This window comes from Sylvia atricapilla, chromosome 1, assembly GCF_009819655.1.
Source record: "Sylvia atricapilla isolate bSylAtr1 chromosome 1, bSylAtr1.pri, whole genome shotgun sequence".
NCBI classification, from domain to species: Eukaryota; Metazoa; Chordata; class Aves; order Passeriformes; family Sylviidae; genus Sylvia; species Sylvia atricapilla.
The window spans coordinates 99933969-99947313 of NC_089140.1; the positions used below are offsets into that span (position 1 = coordinate 99933969).

Genomic DNA, 13345 nt, shown 5'->3' on the forward strand with positions numbered 1-13345 from the left:
TAGCATTCTCCTCATCAGGAAATGTCAAATCATGGTTTAGTATAAACCTTTTCCATTTTAATTTTTTCTGCACTATTTTTAAGAAGATGATGCATGTTGCAGAGTTTAGCAGCTTGGTATTCTTTGCCAAGCAACATGAAATTCACTCTTAGGAAAATAAGGAGAGTGGAACAAATAGAGTTTGGACTGTGTCTGGGGTAGGATATATCCAGAAAGAGTCCTCAGGAAGGCGATTAAATGCTCCCCAAGAGGGACTCTGCATCTGATTTCTTAGAGGGAAAGGGATTAATCTTCTCCAGAAGGCTGTCACTCAGCCTCAGCCTGGACACAGGGCATGCCTGAGGTGAGCAGAGCTTGTATGGGAGCTGCATGGCATTGGTGAAATTCAATTAGGCATCATATTCAGATGGACATTTAAATGACCTTATGGACATTTAAACCTCTTTTTGTGATGGCAGCAGTCCTTCTGTTTAGCAAAAGGGCATGTTACTTGGCAAACCAGACATGTGTCTTTACATAGGTTTTCTGGTTACAGAATTTGTATGAATAGGGTCCACAAAAAAAAAAAAAAAAGGGGAAAAAAAAAAGGCAACTGACCCTTAGAAAATAAAAAAAGGAAAAAAAAAGAAGTCTGAAATATGGAATACTTGCTCTAAGAAATACATGGAAACTCCTGTCAAATTGGAGGACAGGGCTGATAGCCAGCTGCTGTGTAGTAAGAGGAGGTAGCAGAAGGATAAATATGACATAGGGATGATCTCTTATCCGTGACAGCTTGCTTGGGCACTGTGCTCTGTGAAGACTGAACCTGACAGGTGTTTTTTTAAGCAAATCCTTACATCTATTCCCAGCTTGCAATTTATACATTCTTCATATGATATGAAAATTTCCATTGCCGCCTTTAAATCCTGTACATAGAGTGAACTGATGACTCTTCCCTGTGATGTCTTGTATATGGTCTTACATCTAAATGTCTGTGTCTCTGAAGAAAACCAAACAAAAAAACCCAAACATACCTCACCCACCCCCTCTTCTATAGAGATATATGATTTACAGGGAGGAAACATACATCCTCCATAGATACAGTTGCAGCCTTGATGTTTGATTTCGTTACTTCAAAATCCTAAATATTGCTGCTTAAAGCTGCTGCAGTTGGAGATATTTTGCAGCCATCAGCAAAGCTGGAAAGCTGCTAAGTACCTTTTTTGCTTGCCTGTGCTCTGCATATGGATTGTTGCTCCATTCAGGACTGATGGGGTTTTATGTCTGGTGCAGGTGTCAGAACACTGCAGCTCTGTCAGAGTTGTGAGTTTTCAGTTGATCTCCTCTGCATGAATACAAATGTGAAACACAGCAATATGTATTTCACTCTCTCCTTTCCAGGTCAACGGTGACATCCCACCTCGATTAAAGAAGAGTGCCCATGAAATAATCCTGGATTTCATCCGATCGCGACCTCCATTAAATCCTGTATGTAATCCAGTGGGCTTCATTCCTAACAAAATTGTGGCTTTTTAAAGCTTGCTTAGTTCCAGCAAATATGTAGACGTGATTTTTTTTGCTAGGGCTTTGAAAAATGTTGTTCTCTGTACATAGAACAGGATCCTTTAAAAGAACAGTGTGTAATATGTTGCACATAGGAATTAACAGCTGTTATTGCCAGCAGCCCTTTATCTCTAGGCAACCGTGATGCACAAAACCCTCTTTTAATGTATGTCGAGGTTTGCAATTGAGTGTACGTAAAACCATCTCACAGCATTCCACATTTTTTTTTCCCCCCAAAAAAAGTGTGAAATCTACTTTCAAGGACACACTTTTTAATGTGACTATGATTGTCTGTGTATCCCAAGGCCTCGGCAAGGAAACTGAAACCAACCCCGCCACGGCCCCGCAGCCTCCATGAAAGGATCCTGGAGGAGATCAAGGCCGAGAGGAAGTTACGTCCAGTCTCCCCTGATGAGATAAGGAGGAGCAGGCTGGGTAAGCACATGGCCAGGTTTTACCTGCAGCACCCACAGGAAACTTCCCACATAAGAAGCAGCAATTTTAGCCACATCTGTGCAGATGTCACCAAAGAGAAAATTACACCTTCAGAAAAAGAAATAACCTACAGGCTTTTCTAGGGCTGTGCAATCTTTGTGCTGAGTTATGTTTTAAAATATGAAATGGAATGGTTCAACTTGATTCCATTCAAGTTTTTAGTGTATTAGATAAATGGAATGGTATTGTATTGCCTGTTGCACGTGACAGTTTATGTTAGATTTGCTGAGAATGGGACAGGTGTTGCTTGTCTCTAGTGCAGTATACCTTGACTATCTGAAACTACTCTTTATATGTTGCTTTTTAATTAATTTCTTCTCTTTGTTTCCTGTTGTTAGCATCATCAGCTTCCTTATTTTCATTTAAAATTGGCTTTTATTTTGTTTACTGAATCTATTGAATTTATTTTGAATCTAAATCTTTGCTTCCTTTTCCAAGTTATGGAAAATCTGTTTGTAGGTCCTTTTATGGGAAAATAATTCAGACTTGCACTGCAAAGCATTTAATTTCTGCAGTGTATTTTCAGAAATGATGCAAATACTATGCAATGCAGCAGTCGCTAGTTTGCATCAATTCAGTGGTTCTGATGGCAAAAGCAAGAGAAATACAGTCCTAGTGACTTAGTTTGCTTTAAGAGTACTGTATTTATATATCTGCATCAGAAAAACCGAAGTAGCTGACTCTTTAAAGAGCAAATGTGGAATCTTATGGCTGAAAACTGAAAAAAAGTCCATGTATGTACTCTCTGTCACTGCTTCTTGAAAGATATTCGTGCCTGCCACATGTGCCCAAAGGCACTGGTCCAGATTCAAGTGGATTGTGACTACAAGTGGATTGTCTTTGGAGAAAAACAATTTCATCAGTCTTGCTTTGTTGCATTGTTTTTGAAGTGCTTGATGGAGTTTGGGAAATGCTTGGATGCGTTTGTAAAAGAACGACGCTTCAAATATTGTTTTTCTGGGCCTTCCAGTTTCTGGTGTGGATTCAGTTTATGTCTGCTGTATCAATTAACATTTCTCACAGGCCTAGACTTCTTTTTTCAAATGTAGGAAGCTTGTAGAAACGTGGAACGACTCTTACTTTTCTTTTAAACATTCCGTTTCAATGTTTTAAATGTTCTCCATCTGTGAACTACCATGTTGTCTCAGGGGCAGCAAAGCTGATCTAATAAATATTTACAATTTCTAACTGATATAAATGGCATCAAACCCACTTAGTTTCTAAAACTGATGTTAAATTTTGAACCACTACTGCTTAGGACTTCTGGACTGATTTCAAGGCATTGCCTCCAATGAGAGATATCTGCCTTCCACTAGTTCTTCCCTTTTCGTTAAAGCATTAAATTTTTGTGTTTTGGAACTGGGGTAGTTCCTTTTAAGTCCAGTGAATTGGCTGGATTAAAAGCCACTTTAATGGAGGTGCAAAAGTGGATGCATGCAAGCTTTTTTCCAAATATATATTATCTGCTGGCATGAAGAAATAAAAAGACAAAAGGCCTTTAAGATAATTTTCCTTATGTTTACATATTACATTTCATTCTTTCTCACAATTGGAATGATAGTTATGCCTAAAGTTCCTTTTCAAAAGAATGTGCTTGTGTAGTTTGGGAACAGAGTAATGTTAGTGGCATTCAGTATGGCACAAATAGATCTGCCATACAGTTTAAATGACCACTGAATGTAATTTAGGGTAACAACATGTAAGGTAATGAGGTTTAAGGATTACAAATCTAAGCAGAAACACCATGTGGGACACTTGCACCATCTGGACAGAACTATTTGTTGCTATTAAAAAGGAGGATAAAATTAGCACATTACAGTGACATATTCAGGAGCATAAGGTGTGTTTCACATGTCCCAGAGCTACTCCTCTTTGCTCAGTTTATGCAGTCAAGAGCACGATTACACTTGGCTCTTGGGGTGAGTGGGGGCTGTACTCCTGCAGTTCCTCCTCTGTGATGAGGCTGTAGCTGTGGCATGTGTTCCCCAGCAGCCACAGGCTTTGTCCCTCCCTCTACACAACACATGGTACAGGTGAGATCTTCTCTACCCTGGCCAGTCTCAGTCTAAACCTGCTTTGGGAGTGGGGTTGAGCTGTGCTCAAATGGAGAGGTTTCAGCAGGGGAGTTGCAGTGACTTTTCAAATGACCTGATAAAATCATCAGTGTAAGCCATCGAGACAAACACAGCCTTGAGGTACATGTCCTTTTAATTAAAAGTGTGGACTTGTCACTCAAGCAAGTGGAGCTAATGGAGTTTGGAGAAAACTTTGTTTTTATCAATGGTTTAATCAATGTCTCAGCATCAGGTGATAAGCACCCATCTGCTTTAAGAAGTATGTGCCTTTATGCTAAGTTTGGACAGAAATTTTGAGACTGTTTCTGTAGCTATTATCTATAGATATTTTCTAGTTAATGAATACAGAAAAAAATTCCCTGACTCCCAAATTTAGCTCTGAGTCAGCCACCTACTGCATGCACCACTTCAAATTATTCTCATGAGCAAAACTTGTCCCAGTACAACCTTTTTATAAACATCTTTTAGGGCAGTGGTATGTGTGTTTGACAAGCCCTTTCTACCAGCTTACACCTGTCAAGTAAGACACATAAGCTGATTTCAATTTTGATGCATTTTTGCACATTCTTGTCACTGGGCTTGGCCTGTTTATCTGGATTAGTGCACTGAAATTTTGTTTTCAGCTGAAGGATATATTGAGGGTCTACTCCCTGAATACACTGTTTAATTGGAAATATAGATAAGTCTTTCCAAAAATTTAGAACATCTGACTACTTTCTTATCTAACAATAAAATCATCAGAGGGCCAGGAAGAAGAGAACAAAGTTACGGATGCATTTTAAAGGCTAGGTGCACCTAAGGTTTTTAGAAAGAACAGGAATCAGCACAAATCAGATTTTGTTTGGCCTTTTTTTCCATCCTCTTCAAAAAAGCTACTGCCGAAGCTTAGCTTGTGTGTCTCTCTTTATTAGTTTAATTATAATCATTGGAGATTATGCTTAAAAAAATTAGAAATATCTTTATTCCAGGTCACTGAAACTTGTGTGAAATGTGGCTTTGTGCTTTCAATTTTTTTTTCCAGCTCTTTCTCTCCACTCTCTCTCTCTTTCCCTTTTTTCTGTTTCTCTTTCATGGTGATTTTATTTTAAAATATTACAACTTTTAGGTATTTGTGTCTTGTTTTGATATTTGATTTATTGAACTCCAAAATTCTTAATTTACTAGTACTATAATTACTCTGTTTGCAAGTCCTGTTTATGCTGCTGTAGTTTTCAGACTTCGAGCTTTACTACAGTGAAGCAGTAGTATGTCTGACACATTTTGGATTTAAACAAGAGAGTCCAAAATGTCTCAAGTGGAGTTAATCTTTTGTTTTCATTATCCCTCTGCTTTTCTAAGAGCTGAACCATTTTCTTTTTTTTGTTGTGTTTGTTTCTTTTTTTACAGCAATGCGGCCACTTAGCATGTCTTACAGTTTTGACTTGTCAGGTAAAATGTGCTGCACCACCTGACGTGGTTCTTGTGCTTATTGTGAAATTTGTTCCATCTATTTGTTGAATTCCCATCTAAGAAAGAAACTTGAAGGGATTCTTCCAAGACATGGTCAGTGAAAATAAAAAAAAAATTACATAAATTAGTTATTAATGCTTACATTTCCCTTGCCACAAAAGGATGCCTAGGTACAGGAAACATCTGCATTTCACCTGAATACAGAGTATTCACCAGTGCTGCAATTCTGCTTGAATAAATAAACAAAATAAGGTGGTCCAGAGCTATACCAGACTTTTGAAAGGATTGCAGAATACAGCATCACCTTCAAGTCTGATTTATTTATTTATAAATCTGACTTCCATGTCTTTGCACTCACTTTTCGACCAGACTATCTTTTGCAGTACTTCATTTCTCACCAGAATCCTAAAACTAACTTTGAACTCATCTACCTTTCTAGATTAAATGAAATATACCCGTGTATATTGATCTAGAAAGAAACTGTCAGTTCTACAGTGTCTTTACAGTGAAAGCTTTGTGAGCTATGAAATCAAAGATATTCACTAGCAAAAAGGCTAAACCTTTCTTCTTTACTTGTTAGCAAAATAAGGTTTGCTGGTAATAGCTGGTACAGAGGATCCAAAAGGTGACCCTTCATCAGCTATCTGATATGAATTTTCAGATTTCCTCTGGTGAGCCATTAGTTAGGACATGCAGCAGCTGTATGAGCCCGTTGCCCTTTGGATAGAGCAATGTCAGATAGCCTAGTAGCCAGAAAATAATTTATTCCTTCCTCATTATATACTAACTTTCCAGGAGGATCAGGCCCAAAATTTCCATCATTGGTGTTGGAAATGTTCAACATCAGCCTCAAAGGAGAGGAGATAGCTAGCTCTTACCTAATTTCACCTAGACTCCCAAAAAAGTCTCCAAATAAATCCATGCTCTTTGTATCACCTCCCTTCCTTCCTTTGAGTTACATGTAGAAACACCTTATCTAGGACTTTAGCAGAGTTCACATCCTCAGATTTTCCATGCATCCTTTAGCCTCATCTAGTAATTTTCCCCACAGAAAGGCATCATCTGACTTTAATGCTGGCATATTTTGAACTAGAAAGACCATATAGAAGTTTTTTGATTACTATAGCCTAAAAAATACAGCATTTATGTAATACGGGAACACAGTTCACAAGTGACATATCTGTGAAAGTGGCTCTTCTGACTGAGCCAAGGAAACAGCTTGCCACTGTTGAGAGGGGAGGAGGGAATCTCACTGCTCCCTCTCCTCTCCAGGCTCACCTCTAAGCATGTGATTCTCCCCCTTCTCTGCCAGTCCTGCTCATTTATTCACAAGAGGACTGTGTTAAACTCCTGTAATTCAGGAACAAATACTTCTAATTTTTTTTTTTTTTTAACCAGGTCGTTCTTCTGCACTTTTAGTGATTGAAACCTGCCTACTATCTGATCAGATGATCAGAGAGCTGGCTGAGCAGGGCAGCTGATGAGCATGGGTGGAAGGGAGGAAGGAACAGGCTCTGCTGTCAGAGGTGGTGACAAGCTGTTAATGCAGCTCAAGCCTTTTTGTGAAACCTTACACTCATGGTGCATGGTACAGCTACTGCAGCTGTCTGCTGGGATTGAGATTACATATGTACATGGTATCATATTTTACTCCACTGAAAGCTGCAGGCTCCCCAGGGTCTCAGATAGAAGCGTAAACAGGCAAACTTAAGTTTTCAAAAAGTATTGCTAGTTTCAGCTGTGCCTAAAGTTCTAGTTTTAAGAAGATAAAACTGAATATGCCAGTGACCAGCTAAATGGGAATGTTCAGATCTGTCTTTCTACGTGTGTCTGTCTGCTTCTTCTTTTGCCTTTCATTTCTAAGAATTCTGAGACATCCTCATTTGTTGACATCCAAACAGTATTTTGTAATCCATTAATTCATACCCATAATATTTTTATTTTGAAGAAATAGCTTTAAAAAATCTGTATTGTACTTGGATTTGCTGGTTTTGACTGACCACTGAAGAACTCTTCCTGGTTTCTTTATCCATCTCCCAAATGTGATTTGTTTTGTTTTTTCAAGTCATGTGGTTCTCAGCAAGTAGCATCATATGGCGTGACTGAGTGATCTGATAAAGTGTCCTTAGAAGTAAATTCAGGATGATTAAAACATTCCAGTTGGGTAGATGTGAGACACCAGATGAGCAGTACAAGTGAACTAGATGGGTTGGGATATTGATAGTAAGCAGATAAGCAGTAATTTTGGATGCTGTTGCTTTGCAGGCTTTTACTTTTTTTCATTATTTTAGAGGCAGAGAGGCTGTACTATGCTTTCATCACTGCTTGCACACACTTGCTTTTTCACTGCTTTCATTGTGCTCTGCTTGATGAAACTGCTGTCACAAAAAACCCACAAACCAGCTGAAAAAAAGAATTGTTTCCTGCTACATGCTAAAGGATGGGTACAGGTTTATATTATTCATGCTGTCTGCAACAGGGAGGATGCAAAATCCTGAGAAGACTTTGCTGGCACCAAGCTGGTGTAGTTGGTGTGTCACAGTGCCCAGCTCTACATATCTGCCTGCTGTTCTCCTGAGTATCTGCCTGCTGTTCTCCTGAAGAGGAGAGGAGGGGCTCCTGGGGTCTCCTTTTACACTGCTTTTTCCCTCTGGTAGAAGAGAAGGAACAAGTGGTAGCCACCTGTAGTGAGTTACCTGAGAGGTACTCAGATAACAACTGGGGACCAGAGCAGTCATTGCCCACTTCCTCTAATAGAAAAACAGCTGAAAAGCAGCTTCATTTCAATGCAGTGCTGAATGCAGCTCAAAAAATCAGTCATTCCCAATCTTAACACTCCAGTTCTTACCTCAAGGCTGTGTGCATTGCTGCCTTGAAGTTTCTCTTTCAGAAACAATCTGTACATTTTGGGCGAAGGGAGGAACTGGGAGGTGTGCAGGGGGAGAAAAGGAAACTGAAGCATTTAACACCGAATTTCGTGGGGATTATTACTTTTAGGTTATGTCTGTCTCAGACCAGTGGGAGGCAGGAACTCCACCAGGTCTTTGTAAACTCTTTAGTTTACATAACACAGTGATACATGTGATGCAAATGCAGCAAAAGACTGATTTATTAGTTCTGAGGTTTGAATTCAACATCTGAAGTCCACTAAAAGGAGCACAACTCTGTTACTTTTATTCAATATGTAATCTTTCCCAATATATTATTGACATAATAGCCAGCAAAAATTTAATGATTCTGCAAATCCATTTTAGCCTTCTTTTAAGCTCAGTGTAAGAAATTACAATCCCAAGGAGTAAATTTCCTGTATAGAAGAAAATTCAGGTTTCTGTCATCACTCTTGGCCAAGGAGAGCTGGTTTGGAAGCAGACAGCATATGGTTACATGACTGCTGAGGTTTGCATGTAATTTGTGTCTGCTTAATTCCTTGGTTCACAAGAGACATAATCTGACATGTAAATAAAGGCACATTTCATATTATCCTACAGTGGGTTTTTTTTTTGTCTCCCCCTTCCTAAGGCTGGTCAGGGAAGCCCAACACAACGATCAAGTAATCAAGTCAAGGCCTTGCCTTCTTTCCTTTGCCTGTTGTCATAACAGCTTACAGAAAATCTCAAAAGAACCCAAACACATTCATCCAATTTTCAGATACTGTTCACTGTACTTGCTGCCTGAAAACACAGAGAAATGACACTCCCTCAGCGTGTCTGACTCTCTAATAAATTCTTAACCCCAGGCTATTACTCACACAAGCCTTTTTTAATAACATTGGAATCATCTTCAAAATGTTTAAGTGTTCTATGAACCTAGAGATTGTAAACTACTATCCATTTTTTAAAAAATGAATCTAGGTTTTGTTTCAAAGAATTGTCCGTTGATTTCTTCCGTCATGTTCATATTTATAAGATTTAGTCTATTTGTTGCTTCAGACTTGTTTATCCTAAATAATTTTATCTTGTTTGTGACAATGTACGATATTTGTCACCTGCTAATGTTTCTGTTGTCCAAACAGATCACTAAAACAGCTTAAACAAGCTAATATTTTTTTTTGGTCTATGTCTGCTAACAGATTCTGGTTTTAATTTTGGAGCAAGGCTTTTTTCTTGAAATCTGTTTGTTGAAACTCAAATGTCATGATCTTTTCCTTAAATTATGATAATCCATTTATTCACATGAATCCAGTACTGTAAGTGCAAGAATGATAAATTGAGCTTGATTAACCAAGTGGATCTTATAGATTGGATGGTTTTCTAATTTTATTCGTTTTTTATTATTGTTCTTTAGTGCTTGCAAGTTGTAAAAACTGCCTGTGTTTTTTTCCTCTAGAGGAAAGAATGGCGATAAATAACATTTCCTACTGAAGAAACCTTGAAAACAAGTACTATGTTGGATTGTCTTCTTCTGATTCACCTAAAATTTCTTTGGTATTTCAAGAAGACTTAAATCAACATATGGGCAACTCATCAATATCTGTGAACAATTATATATATGCCTGACTATAAATAACAGCTGGTTTAGGCTTCCTAAATCGTGATTGGCTACATAAATTACTTTCAAAATGGACCAGAGATTTCCATTTCTGAGGCCTAAAGAAATTTGGCCTACATTCCTAGGGAGAAAAAAGCCAAGCAAGCAAAGAAACAAAAACCACCAGAAAACAATTTTTGGTGTGAAAACATGTTCTGTCACCTGCCATAGGGGATGTCTGGTGGTGTCCCCCCTTTTTCCTTTCCCCAGGCCTGTTGTGTGTTTCACTTTTTGGCAGGAGGGCAGTGCTGTTGGCATTCCTGTCATTTATTCTCCCAGTGACTCCAGCAGTGCTTACACTCCATTCTTCACCCTTCCTACCATCAGGCAAAGGAGTCCCACCCAGGAGGTTTAGGGGAGAAAGGACACCACCTTTGGCTCTTGTGTGGGTGGTGCTGGGGCTGCTTCCTTGGACTGTTTAGGAACCGCCCTGTGCCATGCAAAGACAAATCAAAGGTTGTTCTTGCTCATTTGGGAAACCCAGACCTTCTTCAATCAACTGCATGCCAGCTAGTTATGAGGTCTCAAGAAGTGTCATTGGCAGTAGGGAGGGAAGGCAGTTTGGGTTCTGTTTTCCTGCTATCCCTTTCTGGAATTGCGTTGAGCTGCTGTTACAGCAGGAATGCATTTGATGTGGAGGATGCCCATGCTGTACTCACAGGAATCTAGGAGGGAAACAAACCCATGACCTATAAGCTGTTGCGGTAGTCAGGACACCTATTAGCAAAGCCTTTGAAGATAGGAACTAAGGGTTAGAGAGTCTAAGTCTTTGATTGCAGCTCTTTGTAGGAGAGGACCTGAAGGCAGTAATAACACTGTAGTACACAGATTCATAGGCCTGGAATGTCACCATGACTTTAATAGCCCAAATACTTGCCTTTTCTTATACTCCCAGTTGAAGATATGATTTACATAGCAACTATAGTGCACCCCCTCTCCTTTTTAGATCCATTTCCAGCATTTAACAATAACCTGGATAGTTCCTTAAAATATATATTAATTTAACTTATTCCTTTTCTTAGTTTATTTCAATAGGTGCTGTGGTGAGAATGTTGTTAAACAGACCTGCTACTGTAGGTGTGCTTTGTGTAGTGTGTAGCTTTGATTTACCTGGTGCAAGGATGGCTTTATCCATGCAAATGGTGTTGTAGCAGGAGTGACTGTGTCTGTTTATACCAGGGCAGCTGTGTAAGTAACTCCAAATGATGTGTGAATATTGCATCGTTGGCACTGTGAATATCTGGGTGATATCATTTCCCTGCCATAGTCCTCCCAGTAACCTAAGGTACAAGTCACTTGGCCTTCTGTGCCTCTTTTCACTGTGTATAAAAATGGGAATAATTACTCATCATTACCCTAGCCTTATAATACCTGGAGGTACCTTGTTATTACCAGGCTGGGGAAGGAGTCCTATAATTACATGAGCAGAAAAACACATTTGTAGAAAGACCAGCTGCTTAGACATACATGCAAATGGGAGATTAAAAGCTTCTTTTCCTTGTCCCTCCAACATAATTTTCTCCAGATTGGAATACTGTACTTTGTACTTTTACAGGGATAAAACTGATTTATCAGACCGAACTCTAAGCTCTCCTAAAATATCAAAGGCTAGGTCATTATCTTAATGTCTAAAGCTAAGCTAGGCTAAGCACAGCAGACCCAAAGCTTACATTTTCCAAGATGCATCTTCATTGCACACTGGCAGAAATCCTGAGTCATTTACTCAGTGGAGTTGCATCCTTGTAAAAGTCATGTAGATGAAAATAGAGCTGGAGCCTCATGTTTCTGCTGTTTCATGAAGGTCTGAACAGACATGTTTTTAATACAAATGGCCATGCAAGCCTTGGAGTTGTGCGTCTGTTCAGTGAACGCTCATTATTTACCTAATTTTCATTCCTTCTCTGTATCCTGTAGAATAAAGTGCAGTTCTGTCCTCACAGGAAAAACTGGGTTTACTCCATGCTAAACCTCCTAATTTCTGTGTGGTGTTGTCTTCACATCCACTGGAAACCCACTTGCCCAGATATGGTTGTGCATTCTTCTGCTCCTTGTTACATAGTTAATTATAGACTGTATGTTCAAGGAAGAATATTTTTGGGTTTAACACAGGCAATTTTTTAAAAGCTGATTGGTGTTGGTCTGAGGTTGGGTTTTAGCATTATGCAATGCTGCTTTTTGCACTGCTTTCATTCTTTCATACTGCTTCTGTACTGCAAGCCATTGCCTGTAATTGTCTGAGCAGTGAATCACTAAAAGTAAAATAATTGCACAGATACAGCTATCACAGTATTTTTTTTTTTTTTACTTTTGTATGTATTACCTTAAAAGTAAGATTTGAGGATGCAAAATACATTTCAGGTGCAAACACCAATGGCTCTGTTTCTTTTGGTAGATGTACCAACACCAGAGACTGGAAGAAAATTAGTGGATGCCTCTGTAGTGAACGGTGGCCCAGCACCCCAGGGAGAGCAGAACGGGGCCACACAAGTGACGGTGCAACGCAAGAGGCTCCTTAAGGCTCCCACGTTGGCTGAACTTGACAGCTCAGATTCAGAGGTAAAAAATCAGGACACAACTTGCTTCTTGATTTGTCAGAACTGTCTTACTTCTTAGCTTGCTGAACTGATCAGATGAGAAGTGACTGTGCGAATTATAATTCAGATTTTCTATGGCTGCTTTGTCAGCCCACAAAAGTTGAAAAATACTAGATCAGAGCCCAAAAAGGACTATACTCTTCTGAAAGATTAAATGGTAATTTTGGCCTTAAACCCGTATTTACTTACTTTCCTAAATGCCCTGTGTCTGTCCACAGTGTATTTGTAGCAATTATGCTTTTGGGAATTTAGGAAAGTACATAGCACCCTTCTGGCACTCATGGCAGTAGCTGACTAAAGGACTCAGATGTGGGGCTAGCCTCACCATAACAGCTGTTAAATAAAGAGCAGCAGCTGTGCCAGAGGGGTTGCAGTTTGGTGCAAATGTCAGTGCAGTAGTTTGCTATATAAGATTAGGAATGAACACCCCAAAAATGTTTCGCAGATAGAGACAAACAAATACCACTCAGATGGAGAAATAATTTTCAATTCATCCACTCTAAATGAAGAGTTAAAGATTTAAAAAAGCATTAGAAAGAGAAAGCCTTAAAAAGCTTTTCAGCTTCAAAGCTGCATTATATGTGATCCTCAGGAAGTACCAACATTACATCCTCAAGAATGGGCTTTGTCTTCTGGACCAGTAGTGTTATTAATTGAATT

General features: G+C 39.1%; 1 protein-coding gene across 2 annotated transcripts in view; it reads left to right on the forward strand.

Annotated features, from left to right (window-relative positions):
* SPIRE1 (spire type actin nucleation factor 1) overlaps positions 1–13345 on the forward strand; it is a 128352-nt gene that overhangs the window by 94899 nt on the left and 20108 nt on the right. For both annotated transcript variants that reach the window (XM_066328797.1, XM_066328803.1), the window contains exons 7-9: positions 1384–1470; positions 1851–1980; positions 12484–12647. In XM_066328797.1, coding sequence (XP_066184894.1) covers positions 1384–1470; positions 1851–1980; positions 12484–12647 — 381 coding nt within the window. The remainder of the gene's footprint in view (positions 1–1383; positions 1471–1850; positions 1981–12483; positions 12648–13345) is intronic.